At 36.2% G+C, this 15245-nt stretch overlaps 1 protein-coding gene across 1 annotated transcript in view; it reads right to left on the reverse strand.

Annotated features, from left to right (window-relative positions):
• Window positions 1-222: 222 nt before the first annotated feature.
• Window positions 223-15245, reverse strand: part of LOC134723782 (tetraspanin-18-like) — a 39896-nt gene continuing 24873 nt past the window's right edge. Inside the window, exons 2-7 of the mRNA XM_063587331.1 lie at window positions 7214-7447; window positions 6299-6373; window positions 4639-4740; window positions 2675-2866; window positions 1815-1898; window positions 223-1151 (exon numbers count right to left, since the gene is read on the reverse strand). Coding sequence (XP_063443401.1) covers window positions 1032-1151; window positions 1815-1898; window positions 2675-2866; window positions 4639-4740; window positions 6299-6373; window positions 7214-7447 — 807 coding nt within the window. The 3' untranslated portion in view covers window positions 223-1031. The remainder of the gene's footprint in view (window positions 1152-1814; window positions 1899-2674; window positions 2867-4638; window positions 4741-6298; window positions 6374-7213; window positions 7448-15245) is intronic.

Here is a 15245-nt window from a genome sequence, read left to right on the forward strand (position 1 = left end):
GCATATTGAGACTAATAAAACAATTATACAGTTTTTGTGAACGGATCTGTATAATAATTAGAACTGCAAATAGAGGGTGTACAACTAAAGAATAGAAAGAGAAAACATTTAATCGATAAGTTAACCTAAGGAAACCTTCACAGATTTCAACATTCGATCACACATTACTCATCCACTATGTGTTATTACTGCCAGACAAAAAAGGACCAGATAACCATGCTTCTATTTGGACTCGTATTGATTTACTCAAACGATATCAACAAATAGGGTGTTCACATTTTTTTTACTTAAGAAAATGTCTTAACCAAGTGAGGAATATGACAGTTGTTATCCATTTCGTTGATGTGTTTGAGCTTTTGATTTCGCCATTTGATTAGGGACTTTCTGTTTTACTGCTCCTCGGAGTTCAGTATTTTTGTGATTTTACTTTTTAATTAGAATCAAAACGACTTATAACTAAGATTAACAATATAGAATAGAAAACGGAGCAAACAATTAACAAAAATTACCGCAAGTTAACGAAAAACGCTGAAAAACATATTACGGTGAATGAAAACTATCAGTTAATAAATGGTACTCCAACATAATATTTAAAATTTGTCTAGTGCTATACCATTCGAGTTTGTATAGTTTTCCGTGTTGTCTTCAGTTGCTTTTCAATGTCGCGTTAAATTGTGTGCTAGTTCTAAATTTGATGTTTACATCTAGTTATTTACACAGACAATAAAAGCCATATCAACGCTAACTGTATGATAGAATATATTTTATTTCATGATGAACATCTTCTCTAGATTCCCATGACACGTGGCGACCATGCAGACTATTACACTTTGTCTCACTTCCACTGAATACCTTCTTAACGAGATGGAACAGCAGTTGTACGATCGACCTAGTAAAGGACTTGTGCATCCGAATCAAAGCTTTATATTGTTGGTTATGTTTGTTAAATGGACCATTCTTTACTGGTTTAGAACACATTTGACTGATATCAATGATAAATATTTCAATTGTCACAACCTCAGATTGTCAATTCATACATTAGGACTGGTTTTATTTATGCTGTGTAATACCATGCCTTCTCTGTTTCTATTTGAAGTTACGTCATTTGTTATTTGAATCACCATAACGATCGCGCAAATAACAGCAATGATCTAAAATGAAATTTCAAATAAATAAGGCATTTAACAATGCAAAACATTCATAACGAAAATACAAACTAATAACAAATGAAATGTTTATTGTCCCTTACGAACAGTCAAGTGACAAATATGGCATGAATACTGATGACGAGTCAATAGTAGAAATTACTCTCAAAATTAAAGATATGTACTAAAATAGTTGAGTATTTATTATAGTCTTTTCTTTGTTGGAGGTGTTTGCTTCGTAAAGCTGGCATGTTGGTGTCTGGTATTACAGGAAAAATATAAACAAAGGGAAATAAGTCATATTTTTATCTACTTTTTTCTAGTTTGAAAGACTGTTTCTCATTACCTCATATTCGTTTATATGCATTGAAGACCTGTTGGTGACCTTCTGCTGTTGTCTGTTCTATGGTCGGGTTGTTGTCTCATTTACACATTTCCATTCTCAATATTATATAATGAATACAAATATCTCATTTCGAAAACATGTTTAATGCATATTGTAGAAAAGTTTATTTATTCTCAAAATACTTGACTTTTAGTTTTTTATTATTTGAATGAAAAATTCTGTGATATTTAAAACGTTGCCATTTTTAGAAGCTGCAAGAAAGACAAATACATTACATATAATAAGTAGTGTATGGGAAACTAAATTCCAAATTGCTATCTCACCTCTACTAATAATATTATTGTACATATTGATATAAAAGTTGAACTGTATGTAGTTAAAATCTTTTCTATAGCCGTATAACATCCCTGTAAAATGATAAATATATTTGCAAGATCTTTGGGCAAATTAAATTACATACAATATCGCAAAAAATGATATGGGTTTTTTTTCATTTTACAAACTAAATTAATACGAACCACTCATTCTTTATATGTAAAGTACTAAACATCATGCATAACTACACACACTGTTATTTATATGTATGTTTCGAGATATATTTGTTTCTATAAAAAACTAGTTATCCTTAAGTAAAAACAGTTAACACATATTTAAATATAGTAACAAATCAGGTGGAGGAGCTCCACATACATTTTATATTTGAGAGAAAAAAAATTGTTACTTATACGGGAGAACAATTTACGCATTTTTAAATTGTTCTTAACTTTAGATCTAACACAATTAAAAATTAAAACAATAAAATTATATAATTTCGTTTATCTACATATAAATGTATGACACTTACACATTCTTTGTAGAATCGGAAAGAGGGTCTTTTTAACCTATTATATCTGTTTGTTTGTTCACACATCATTGTCAATGTCATGGAATTTTATGCGACTGTCATACAAGTAACAGGTTGTTTAGCTATAAAATCAATTTAAGCAACATTCTACATAAGAAAATTCCGGTACCAAGTCAGGCAAATGAGAGTTGTTATCAAATCGTTTGATGTTTTCAAACTTAAGAATTTGACATTATTTTGATTAGGGACTTTCCGTTTTGAATTTTCCTCGAAGTTCTGTACTTTTTGTTTTACCTTATACTCATCCTCTCTATTATATTATTTTTAAAATTTACTTACTGTTCCAATGTAAGAATTTGAAGTTGTTGGTGTTATTGTGCAGTTTGTACCATAAAGTGATGACGCAGTATCAATGGTTGCTTCTTTGCAACACCAGCCTGGTATGACGTCAGTACCACGTGTCGTTGATGCCCAAGTTGTTGTTGTGAAATCGTCAACGGAAGATTGTGTATTTACTCCACAGCAATCAAACTTGAATTATAGAGGAGGAAACAAATATAATTTATCTATTGTGAATTGATTATCATTAGTTTGAAACAAATTTTCGTGGATTTCGTGGGTATAGGTGAACCACGAATTTGAATATTCAACGAATAACAAATTGTATATAGGATCGGTATGCAGAGATTGGCAAAATTCAGATATCATATATCCACGAGAGTAGTTTTCCTCAATCCACGAAAGTTGATACCCACGAAAAAAGAAACGAATCAACATAATACCATTTTTGGACTTTTGACCCTTAAAATTGTTTGAATTATTTTAGGTCTTTGTATGGAAATAACGAAGGACATAAAAATGTCGCGCGTATTAATTTATGTAGTTCATGACGAATTTGTGTAATAATTTTTTTATCAACAAAATCTAGATTAAATGCGGAAAAACGTGATGGTATGAAATAACTATGCAAGTTATTGCGCAAAAAAATAATAGTGTACAAAAATCTTGTCAGCGATCTCCGTCTTGCAATTATTGACAGAGAAAACCAGTGTTATTTTGAATTACTGCAACTATACTCTTTTTACTAATACTTTGAAAATTGGTTTTAATGCATATAAGAGCGCTATAAAGAAAACAACATAATAACAAAAATACTAAAATTTCAAAAAGGGGGAGGTCCATTAAAACTGACAAAACCAAAAATGAGACTCTATCAACATTAGTAACGACCGGAAAACAACTACAAATTTGGTACAGAAGTTTCAAAGAATAGCTTTCAAATTATGATGCATTATAAAACGTCCGTCAGTCATCACTGTAAGTACTGTCATGCTTACAACTTGTACATCATGATAATGATTCGTATTTCTCCAAAGTTGTGACTGCTTTTGAAATAACAAAGTTACAGTTTACTCATCTAGAATGTCCATAAGCAACACAATTAGACAAGGCAACTGTTCAAGTTATTTTCTTTAAAAAATATTGCAATTTTAATTAAATTAAGAAATGTACATTCATCATGCAAAGCTCTGGTTTCTTTCCCAGCTTTGTCTATACTTTTGTCCTTTTTTTGGTTTATAGATCTTCGTACGCGTCTTTCCAATAAGCTTTGAATTTTCAAATAGTATCAACGAAGAAACATCGATTGTTGAAATGCACATCTGATGCAAACTATTAGTATCGCTTATGTTATTAGCTTTTTTTTCTGTATATGATAATAACAGTAATCCACTATAAAAAAAAAATGAAAACACCACGTTTAATTATTTCTTGCGTCCGAAGCGCTATAACTGATTAATAAAGTTTAGTCTTAGATGCATGCTTTTTCATTAGTTGTTAGTGGCTTTGAAGTAGCTGTCAGATAACTTCGAGTACTCACAGATCTGTTCATTGTGTCTTTTTGTGTCGGGATGTATAAGTACCCGGCCACGTCCACTTGTAATTTTGTCCATTTGATGAGTTAAGCCATTTTCAACCGATTTTCATAGTTCGTTCTTATGTTGTAGTGTTATACAACTGTCCCAGGTTAGGGGGAGTGTTGGGATTCCGTTAACATGTTTAACCCTGCCACATTATTTATGTATGTGTCTATCCATAGTAAGGAGCCTGTGATTCAGTGTTTGTCGTTTGTTGATGAGTTACATATTTGTTTTTCGTTCATTTTTTTTATATATAAATAAGGCCGTTAGTTTTCTCGTTTGAATTGTTTTGCATTGTCTTATCGGGTCCTTTTAAAGCGGTATGGGCTTTGCTAATTGTTGAAGGGTGTACGGTGACCTATAGTTGTTTTATATTACGCTTACCAAAATAAAGACAAAGTTCCATGCAATTGTGAGAATATCGTCTGTATTTCCTTCGTAATCGTTCAGCAGTTTCAACAGTGTACTCTTTATTGTTTCATTTAACTGTAAAATAAATAGAAATTTCTGCATCAAATTGCTTAATACCTAACCGATTGTATTCAAATTTTCAAAAATAATGTTCATATATCACTTCGATGAAAGGAAAAGACATTATATAATTTTGTACAGATAACTGCAAAATAACAATGTCTTATGCTATTAATTCATTTCTGGTCTTCGTCTTAAGAGTTGTTAGAAGGTCTTTGCATCAGTTTCTTTCATTGAAGCATCCTGTTTAAGTCTTTAAATTACAATGCCGATCTTTAAATTACGCAAACCTTTATGCATTACACACGTGTAGTATCTATGTTTAACTCATCTTCCTTTCTTTCAGTAATTCATTGAACTCTGTTTATCATTTTCGTAGTAACTATTAAACTCATTTTCTAATGGGACCCATCTTTTTCTATAAATAAATAAATTCAGCGATAAAAAGGTAAAAGACTTGGATCTCATTTATTCAAAGAATTACCATGAAAATCTTAAATCTGCATAGAAATCTCTTTATATTTTTTCCTGGAGCTCTTCGAACAATTATAAAAAATTGACGATCGGATAATACTACACATGCAATAAAAATTATAATTTATTGCGTCCGAAGCGCTTTTCTGGATTTACCTTCATCAGGAACGCTCAAAGCCAAACATTTGAAATCCGAAAATGGATAAATGGATAAGTACCAAAAATCGTTAAAGAGCTATATGTCATAAATACATAAACTATATTGCCAAATTCATCTAAAGCCAACTTTGCCTGAGGAGGTTGAAACCTTAGTTTTATAATAAAATGAACCTTTTTTAGATGGCTGCTAATGATAGACAATTTTACCAAGTTAAGTAGAAAACACAGTTAAATTTCTAAATTACATCAAAACTTTATTTCTATAAAATTATTTTATGACTCAAAGCCACGTCCAGCCCGAAATTGAGATTTTAAATTCTATATCTCGATAAGGAAAAGTGTCACAATGTCTGCAATACAACTCTAGAAAATTTTCTCTTGTGGGTTGAATTGTAGGTCAAATATTTGGCCCAAATTCAACATACCTTTAGGTTGCAAACCTATATTTCTTCCTTTCATACCATTTGTTCATCTTTGCAAAATATTTGCCTACCTTTTGAATGTATTATTTAATCAATTTTGTTGAATATACATGAACAATTTAATTTTACGATCGGCAAAAATTATCAAATTAATTTAAGTTGTATAAAAGCTTGAAGAGGGAGAAGGAATACTTTATATTGTTTTCTATGCAACAACTATCTTTGTGAAAAATGAAAACAACATGTTGTATTTCATGCGTTCGAAACGCTTTTCTCGATTTACCATCACAGGTCCAAAGCCTGACATTTGAAAGCCAAGAATGTATAATTAGAACCGAAACAGTTTAAGAGCTATATTACAAAAAACAGATCTAAAAAATTGTCAAATCCATCAGGGGCAACTTTGTCTGAGGTATTGGAATCTTGTAAGTTGATTCATGATTGAGATGACTATAAAAGTTTACTCTCCGATTGATGAAGACAAAATGACACTGTAATCATAAATAATTTTTTCCTACCTCTCTTTTCAAATCAGTCCATGCTTTCAGCACAAATATCTCAGCTGCACCAATAAGGATCACACCTATTCCATACTAGAAAATTAAATTAAAACAAAACAAATACCTCAGCTGCACATATAAAGATCAAAACTATTCCATACTATAAAATGAAATTAAAATACTTATATCAATTACAAAGATTATCCTTATATTTAAGATAGATAATTACAGGAAACTTCGTTATCGGAATTTTGCTTGTTATGAGCCACACGTCGGGTTTCAGTGGTGGAACAGGAACTAAACTCCTTTCCAGGAACTAAACTCGCCTATGCAGAGTGATCGGTCCTTGTTCTCGCTCAATTTCAATTGAGAGAGAGCAATGATCGATAACTGTGCATGGGGGATTGCAGGAACTACTGAATGTTCATGCCCAGAATATTGACAGATTTTTTTATTTATTCTTATGTTTTCTATGCAGTACCCGTTCTTTTTGGTGTTAGTTGCTACGTATTTCAAGTCATGGTTTCCTTTGACTTATGATGTACAAACAAATGTATGTACTCTTTGCTATTTGCCTTTTATAACCTTTTATTTATAAAATGTAAGACTGACAAGTTATCTACATCAAAATATGCATAATTCAATGGACAAGACATTTTAAAATGTTTTGGTGATTAGTATGACGTCCACTTTCACTGAACTAGTATTTTTATTTAGGGATCAGCTGAAAGCCGAATCTAGGTGTTGAAGATCAACTGATGGCCTTCGGCTGATATCTGCTCTTTGATCGGGACGCTTGAGATATTCCTCATTTCCGTTCTCAATGTTCTTTGACAAGACAAAAATGGTCTTATGGTTAAAACCAGAAAATTCATTTGAAGAACAGTTACACATACTAGTATACAAATCTATGTTGTGATTTTAGTCACTTACAATTATTAATAATATTCTGTTTTTACAACAGGCTCCGAATCCTCCGATCGCAGATAAGGTAAAGGCTATTATCCCAATGATTATAACAAGTATAGCTATTGCCTCCAGCAAATCTCCCATTGTAAAACCAGGACCAATTCCTATCTCGTTTAGTAGTGGTAAAACTTTATCATTAACAGTCTCACTTTTCTCACGTAACATACCACCAGCAATAATCAAACCGAGTCCTAGTATCTGAAACGTATCAAAATATAAAATATCCGAAAGTTCATGCATTATGTTTTAAATATAAAAATGCATTAAATATACCAGGCAGAAGCTAGCGAACAATAGCTAGCGAACAATAAGCCAGCGAACAATAAGGCGATATATCGAGAAACCAAAAAACAGAATAAGACAACAACGGCCTTTAAATAAAAAAATATTCAAAAAGGCAGAAAATCAGTTAAAATATAGCAATTTTAACTCAATTTTGAAAAGTTTTTTATCCAATCTATTGATTTAACAAGTCGCATAACTTTTTAGGCTAATATTCAGTACCACAATAACTATGCATCTATCAACGGATTATTTGTAGGTGTAGGGCCACCTATGCACCCTCTTCAATTTAGAACGTATGTAAAAGTAGTCCTACTCTGTAAAATATAGCACCTTTTATGTCATTGTGTAATCTAGAGCTCAAAATTTGAAAAAAATGTCAAAAAATTAGGGGGGTCGGCCTATTCCAGGGCTTCTAGAGAAAAATAATGAGGGGTGTCACGGGGAATGACTATATAGGTCTTGTAGAGGAGAAACAGGCGCTTCTTTTGCGCTAGGTATCGAAGGGCGCTATTTTCAAAAATCTGAAACTAGAGCTCAAAATTCGAAAAAAATGTCAAAAAATTAGGAGGGTGGGCCTATTCTAGGACTTCTAGAGAAAAATAATGAGGGGTGTCACGGGGTATGACTATATAGGTCTTGTAGAGGTGAAACAGGCGCTTCTATTGCACTAGGTACCGAAGGGCGCTATGTTCAAAAATCTGAAACTAGAGCTCAAAATTCGAAAAAAATGTCCAAAAAATGGGGGTAGGGTCGGCCTATTCCAGGAGTTCTAGAGAAAAATTATAAGGGGTGTCACGGTGTATGACTATATAGGTCTTGTAGAGGAGAAACAAGCGCTTCTTTTGCATTAGGTATCGAAGGGCGCTATGTTCAAAAATCTGAAACTAGAGCTCAAAATTCGAAAAAAATGTCCACAAAATGGGGGTAGGGTCGGCCTATTCCAGGAGTTCTAGAGAAAAATAATGAGGGGTGTCACGGGGTATGACTATATAGGTCTTGTAGAAGAGAAACAGGCGCTTCATTTGCACTAGGTTTCGAAGGGCGCTATGTTCAAAAATCTGAAACTAGAGCTCAAAATTCGTAAAAAATGTCAAAAAAATGGGGGTAGGGTCGGCCTATTCCAGGAGTTCTAGAGAAAAATAATAAGGGGTGTCACGGTGTATGACTATATAGGTCTTGTAGAGGAGAAACAAGCGCTTCTTTTGCATTAGGTATCGAAGGGCGCTATGTTCAAAAATCTGAAACTAGAGCTCAAAATTCGAAAAAAATGTCCAAAAAATGGGGGTAGGGTCGGCCTATTCCAGGAGTTCTAGAGAAAAATTATAAGGGGTGTCACGGTGTATGACTATATAGGTCTTGTAGAGGAGAAACAAGCGCTTCTTTTGCATTAGGTATCGAAGGGCGCTATGTTCAAAAATCTGAAACTAGAGCTCAAAATTCGAAAAAAATGTCCACAAAATGGGGGTAGGGTCGGCCTATTCCAGGAGTTCTAGAGAAAAATAATGAGGGGTGTCACGGGGTATGACTATATAGGTCTTGTAGAAGAGAAACAGGCGCTTCATTTGCACTAGGTTTCGAAGGGCGCTATGTTCAAAAATCTGAAACTAGAGCTCAAAATTCGTAAAAAATGTCAAAAAAATGGGGGTAGGGTCGGCCTATTCCAGGAGTTCTAGAGAAAAATAATAAGGGGTGTCACGGTGTATGACTATATAGGTCTTGTAGAGGAGAAACAAGCGCTTCTTTTGCATTAGGTATCGAAGGGCGCTATGTTCAAAAATCTGAAACTAGAGCTCAAAATTCGAAAAAAATGTCCACAAAATGGGGGTAGGGTCGGCCTATTCCAGGAGTTCTAGAGAAAAATAATGAGGGGTGTCACGGGGTATGACTATATAGGTCTTGTAGAAGAGAAACAGGCGCTTCATTTGCACTAGGTTTCGAAGGGCGCTATGTTCAAAAATCTGAAACTAGAGCTCAAAATTCGTAAAAAATGTCAAAAAAATGGGGGTAGGGTCGGCCTATTCCAGGAGTTCTAGAGAAAAATAATAAGGGGTGTCACGGTGTATGACTATATAGGTCTTGTAGAGGAGAAACAAACGCTTCTTTTGCATTAGGTATCGAAGGGCGCTATGTTCAAAAATCTGAAACTAGAGCTCAAAATTCGAAAAAAATGTCCACAAAATGGGGGTAGGGTCGGCCTATTCCAGGAGTTCTAGAGAAAAATAATGAGGGGTGTCACGGGGTATGACTATATAGGTCTTGTAGAAGAGAAACAGGCGCTTCATTTGCACTAGGTTTCGAAGGGCGCTATGTTCAAAAATCTGAAACTAGAGCTCAAAATTTGAAAAAAATGTCAAAAAATTAGGGGGGTCGGCCTATTCCAGGGCTTCTAGAGAAAAATAATGAGGGGTGTCACGGGGAATGACTATATAGGTCTTGTAGAGGAGAAACAGGCGCTTCTTTTGCGCTAGGTATCGAAGGGCGCTATTTTCAAAAATCTGAAACTAGAGCTCAAAATTCGAAAAAAATGTCAAAAAATTAGGAGGGTGGGCCTATTCTAGGACTTCTAGAGAAAAATAATGAGGGGTGTCACGGGGTATGACTATATAGGTCTTGTAGAGGTGAAACAGGCGCTTCTATTGCACTAGGTACCGAAGGGCGCTATGTTCAAAAATCTGAAACTAGAGCTCAAAATTCGAAAAAAATGTCCAAAAAATGGGGGTAGGGTCGGCCTATTCCAGGAGTTCTAGAGAAAAATTATAAGGGGTGTCACGGTGTATGACTATATAGGTCTTGTAGAGGAGAAACAAGCGCTTCTTTTGCATTAGGTATCGAAGGGCGCTATGTTCAAAAATCTGAAACTAGAGCTCAAAATTCGAAAAAAATGTCCACAAAATGGGGGTAGGGTCGGCCTATTCCAGGAGTTCTAGAGAAAAATAATGAGGGGTGTCACGGGGTATGACTATATAGGTCTTGTAGAAGAGAAACAGGCGCTTCATTTGCACTAGGTTTCGAAGGGCGCTATGTTCAAAAATCTGAAACTAGAGCTCAAAATTCGTAAAAAATGTCAAAAAAATGGGGGTAGGGTCGGCCTATTCCAGGAGTTCTAGAGAAAAATAATAAGGGGTGTCACGGTGTATGACTATATAGGTCTTGTAGAGGAGAAACAAGCGCTTCTTTTGCATTAGGTATCGAAGGGCGCTATGTTCAAAAATCTGAAACTAGAGCTCAAAATTCGAAAAAAATGTCCAAAAAATGGGGGTAGGGTCGGCCTATTCCAGGAGTTCTAGAGAAAAATTATAAGGGGTGTCACGGTGTATGACTATATAGGTCTTGTAGAGGAGAAACAAGCGCTTCTTTTGCATTAGGTATCGAAGGGCGCTATGTTCAAAAATCTGAAACTAGAGCTCAAAATTCGAAAAAAATGTCCACAAAATGGGGGTAGGGTCGGCCTATTCCAGGAGTTCTAGAGAAAAATAATGAGGGGTGTCACGGGGTATGACTATATAGGTCTTGTAGAAGAGAAACAGGCGCTTCATTTGCACTAGGTTTCGAAGGGCGCTATGTTCAAAAATCTGAAACTAGAGCTCAAAATTCGTAAAAAATGTCAAAAAAATGGGGGTAGGGTCGGCCTATTCCAGGAGTTCTAGAGAAAAATAATAAGGGGTGTCACGGTGTATGACTATATAGGTCTTGTAGAGGAGAAACAAGCGCTTCTTTTGCATTAGGTATCGAAGGGCGCTATGTTCAAAAATCTGAAACTAGAGCTCAAAATTCGAAAAAAATGTCCACAAAATGGGGGTAGGGTCGGCCTATTCCAGGAGTTCTAGAGAAAAATAATGAGGGGTGTCACGGGGTATGACTATATAGGTCTTGTAGAAGAGAAACAGGCGCTTCATTTGCACTAGGTTTCGAAGGGCGCTATGTTCAAAAATCTGAAACTAGAGCTCAAAATTCGTAAAAAATGTCAAAAAAATGGGGGTAGGGTCGGCCTATTCCAGGAGTTCTAGAGAAAAATAATAAGGGGTGTCACGGTGTATGACTATATAGGTCTTGTAGAGGAGAAACAAACGCTTCTTTTGCATTAGGTATCGAAGGGCGCTATGTTCAAAAATCTGAAACTAGAGCTCAAAATTCGAAAAAAATGTCCACAAAATGGGGGTAGGGTCGGCCTATTCCAGGAGTTCTAGAGAAAAATAATGAGGGGTGTCACGGGGTATGACTATATAGGTCTTGTAGAAGAGAAACAGGCGCTTCATTTGCACTAGGTTTCGAAGGGCGCTATGTTCAAAAATCTGAAACTAGAGCTCAAAATTTGAAAAAAATGTCAAAAAATTAGGGGGGTCGGCCTATTCCAGGGCTTCTAGAGAAAAATAATGAGGGGTGTCACGGGGAATGACTATATAGGTCTTGTAGAGGAGAAACAGGCGCTTCTTTTGCGCTAGGTATCGAAGGGCGCTATTTTCAAAAATCTGAAACTAGAGCTCAAAATTCGAAAAAAATGTCAAAAAATTAGGAGGGTGGGCCTATTCTAGGACTTCTAGAGAAAAATAATGAGGGGTGTCACGGGGTATGACTATATAGGTCTTGTAGAGGTGAAACAGGCGCTTCTATTGCACTAGGTACCGAAGGGCGCTATGTTCAAAAATCTGAAACTAGAGCTCAAAATTCGAAAAAAATGTCCAAAAAATGGGGGTAGGGTCGGCCTATTCCAGGAGTTCTAGAGAAAAATTATAAGGGGTGTCACGGTGTATGACTATATAGGTCTTGTAGAGGAGAAACAAGCGCTTCTTTTGCATTAGGTATCGAAGGGCGCTATGTTCAAAAATCTGAAACTAGAGCTCAAAATTCGAAAAAAATGTCCACAAAATGGGGGTAGGGTCGGCCTATTCCAGGAGTTCTAGAGAAAAATAATGAGGGGTGTCACGGGGTATGACTATATAGGTCTTGTAGAAGAGAAACAGGCGCTTCATTTGCACTAGGTTTCGAAGGGCGCTATGTTCAAAAATCTGAAACTAGAGCTCAAAATTCGTAAAAAATGTCAAAAAAATGGGGGTAGGGTCGGCCTATTCCAGGAGTTCTAGAGAAAAATAATAAGGGGTGTCACGGTGTATGACTATATAGGTCTTGTAGAGGAGAAACAAGCGCTTCTTTTGCATTAGGTATCGAAGGGCGCTATGTTCAAAAATCTGAAACTAGAGCTCAAAATTCGAAAAAAATGTCCAAAAAATGGGGGTAGGGTCGGCCTATTCCAGGAGTTCTAGAGAAAAATTATAAGGGGTGTCACGGTGTATGACTATATAGGTCTTGTAGAGGAGAAACAAGCGCTTCTTTTGCATTAGGTATCGAAGGGCGCTATGTTCAAAAATCTGAAACTAGAGCTCAAAATTCGAAAAAAATGTCCACAAAATGGGGGTAGGGTCGGCCTATTCCAGGAGTTCTAGAGAAAAATAATGAGGGGTGTCACGGGGTATGACTATATAGGTCTTGTAGAAGAGAAACAGGCGCTTCATTTGCACTAGGTTTCGAAGGGCGCTATGTTCAAAAATCTGAAACTAGAGCTCAAAATTCGTAAAAAATGTCAAAAAAATGGGGGTAGGGTCGGCCTATTCCAGGAGTTCTAGAGAAAAATAATAAGGGGTGTCACGGTGTATGACTATATAGGTCTTGTAGAGGAGAAACAAGCGCTTCTTTTGCATTAGGTATCGAAGGGCGCTATGTTCAAAAATCTGAAACTAGAGCTCAAAATTCGAAAAAAATGTCCACAAAATGGGGGTAGGGTCGGCCTATTCCAGGAGTTCTAGAGAAAAATAATGAGGGGTGTCACGGGGTATGACTATATAGGTCTTGTAGAAGAGAAACAGGCGCTTCATTTGCACTAGGTTTCGAAGGGCGCTATGTTCAAAAATCTGAAACTAGAGCTCAAAATTCGTAAAAAATGTCAAAAAAATGGGGGTAGGGTCGGCCTATTCCAGGAGTTCTAGAGAAAAATAATAAGGGGTGTCACGGTGTATGACTATATAGGTCTTGTAGAGGAGAAACAAACGCTTCTTTTGCATTAGGTATCGAAGGGCGCTATGTTCAAAAATCTGAAACTAGAGCTCAAAATTCGAAAAAAATGTCCACAAAATGGGGGTAGGGTCGGCCTATTCCAGGAGTTCTAGAGAAAAATAATGAGGGGTGTCACGGGGTATGACTATATAGGTCTTGTAGAAGAGAAACAGGCGCTTCATTTGCACTAGGTTTCGAAGGGCGCTATGTTCAAAAATCTGAAACTAGAGCTCAAAATTTGAAAAAAATGTCAAAAAATTAGGGGGGTCGGCCTATTCCAGGGCTTCTAGAGAAAAATAATGAGGGGTGTCACGGGGAATGACTATATAGGTCTTGTAGAGGAGAAACAGGCGCTTCTTTTGCGCTAGGTATCGAAGGGCGCTATTTTCAAAAATCTGAAACTAGAGCTCAAAATTCGAAAAAAATGTCAAAAAATTAGGAGGGTGGGCCTATTCTAGGACTTCTAGAGAAAAATAATGAGGGGTGTCACGGGGTATGACTATATAGGTCTTGTAGAGGTGAAACAGGCGCTTCTATTGCACTAGGTACCGAAGGGCGCTATGTTCAAAAATCTGAAACTAGAGCTCAAAATTCGAAAAAAATGTCCAAAAAATGGGGGTAGGGTCGGCCTATTCCAGGAGTTCTAGAGAAAAATTATAAGGGGTGTCACGGTGTATGACTATATAGGTCTTGTAGAGGAGAAACAAGCGCTTCTTTTGCATTAGGTATCGAAGGGCGCTATGTTCAAAAATCTGAAACTAGAGCTCAAAATTCGAAAAAAATGTCCACAAAATGGGGGTAGGGTCGGCCTATTCCAGGAGTTCTAGAGAAAAATAATGAGGGGTGTCACGGGGTATGACTATATAGGTCTTGTAGAAGAGAAACAGGCGCTTCATTTGCACTAGGTTTCGAAGGGCGCTATGTTCAAAAATCTGAAACTAGAGCTCAAAATTCGTAAAAAATGTCAAAAAAATGGGGGTAGGGTCGGCCTATTCCAGGAGTTCTAGAGAAAAATAATAAGGGGTGTCACGGTGTATGACTATATAGGTCTTGTAGAGGAGAAACAAGCGCTTCTTTTGCATTAGGTATCGAAGGGCGCTATGTTCAAAAATCTGAAACTAGAGCTCAAAATTCGAAAAAAATGTCCACAAAATGGGGGTAGGGTCGGCCTATTCCAGGAGTTCTAGAGAAAAATAATGAGGGGTGTCACGGGGTATGACTATATAGGTCTTGTAGAAGAGAAACAGGCGCTTCATTTGCACTAGGTTTCGAAGGGCGCTATGTTCAAAAATCTGAAACTAGAGCTCAAAATTCGTAAAAAATGTCAAAAAAATGGGGGTAGGGTCGGCCTATTCCAGGAGTTCTAGAGAAAAATAATAAGGGGTGTCACGGTGTATGACTATATAGGTCTTGTAGAGGAGAAACAAGCGCTTCTTTTGCATTAGGTATCGAAGGGCGCTATGTTCAAAAATCTGAAACTAGAGCTCAAAATTCGAAAAAAATGTCCAAAAAATGGGGGTAGGGTCGGCCTATTCCAGGAGTTCTAGAGAAAAATTATAAGGGGTGTCACGGTGTATGACTATATAGGTCTTGTAGAGGAGAAACAAGCGCTTCTTTTGCATTAGGTATCGAAGGGCGCTATGTTCAAAAATCTGAAACTAGA

Source organism: Mytilus trossulus, chromosome 6, assembly GCF_036588685.1.
Source record: "Mytilus trossulus isolate FHL-02 chromosome 6, PNRI_Mtr1.1.1.hap1, whole genome shotgun sequence".
Taxonomy (NCBI): domain Eukaryota; kingdom Metazoa; phylum Mollusca; class Bivalvia; order Mytilida; family Mytilidae; genus Mytilus; species Mytilus trossulus.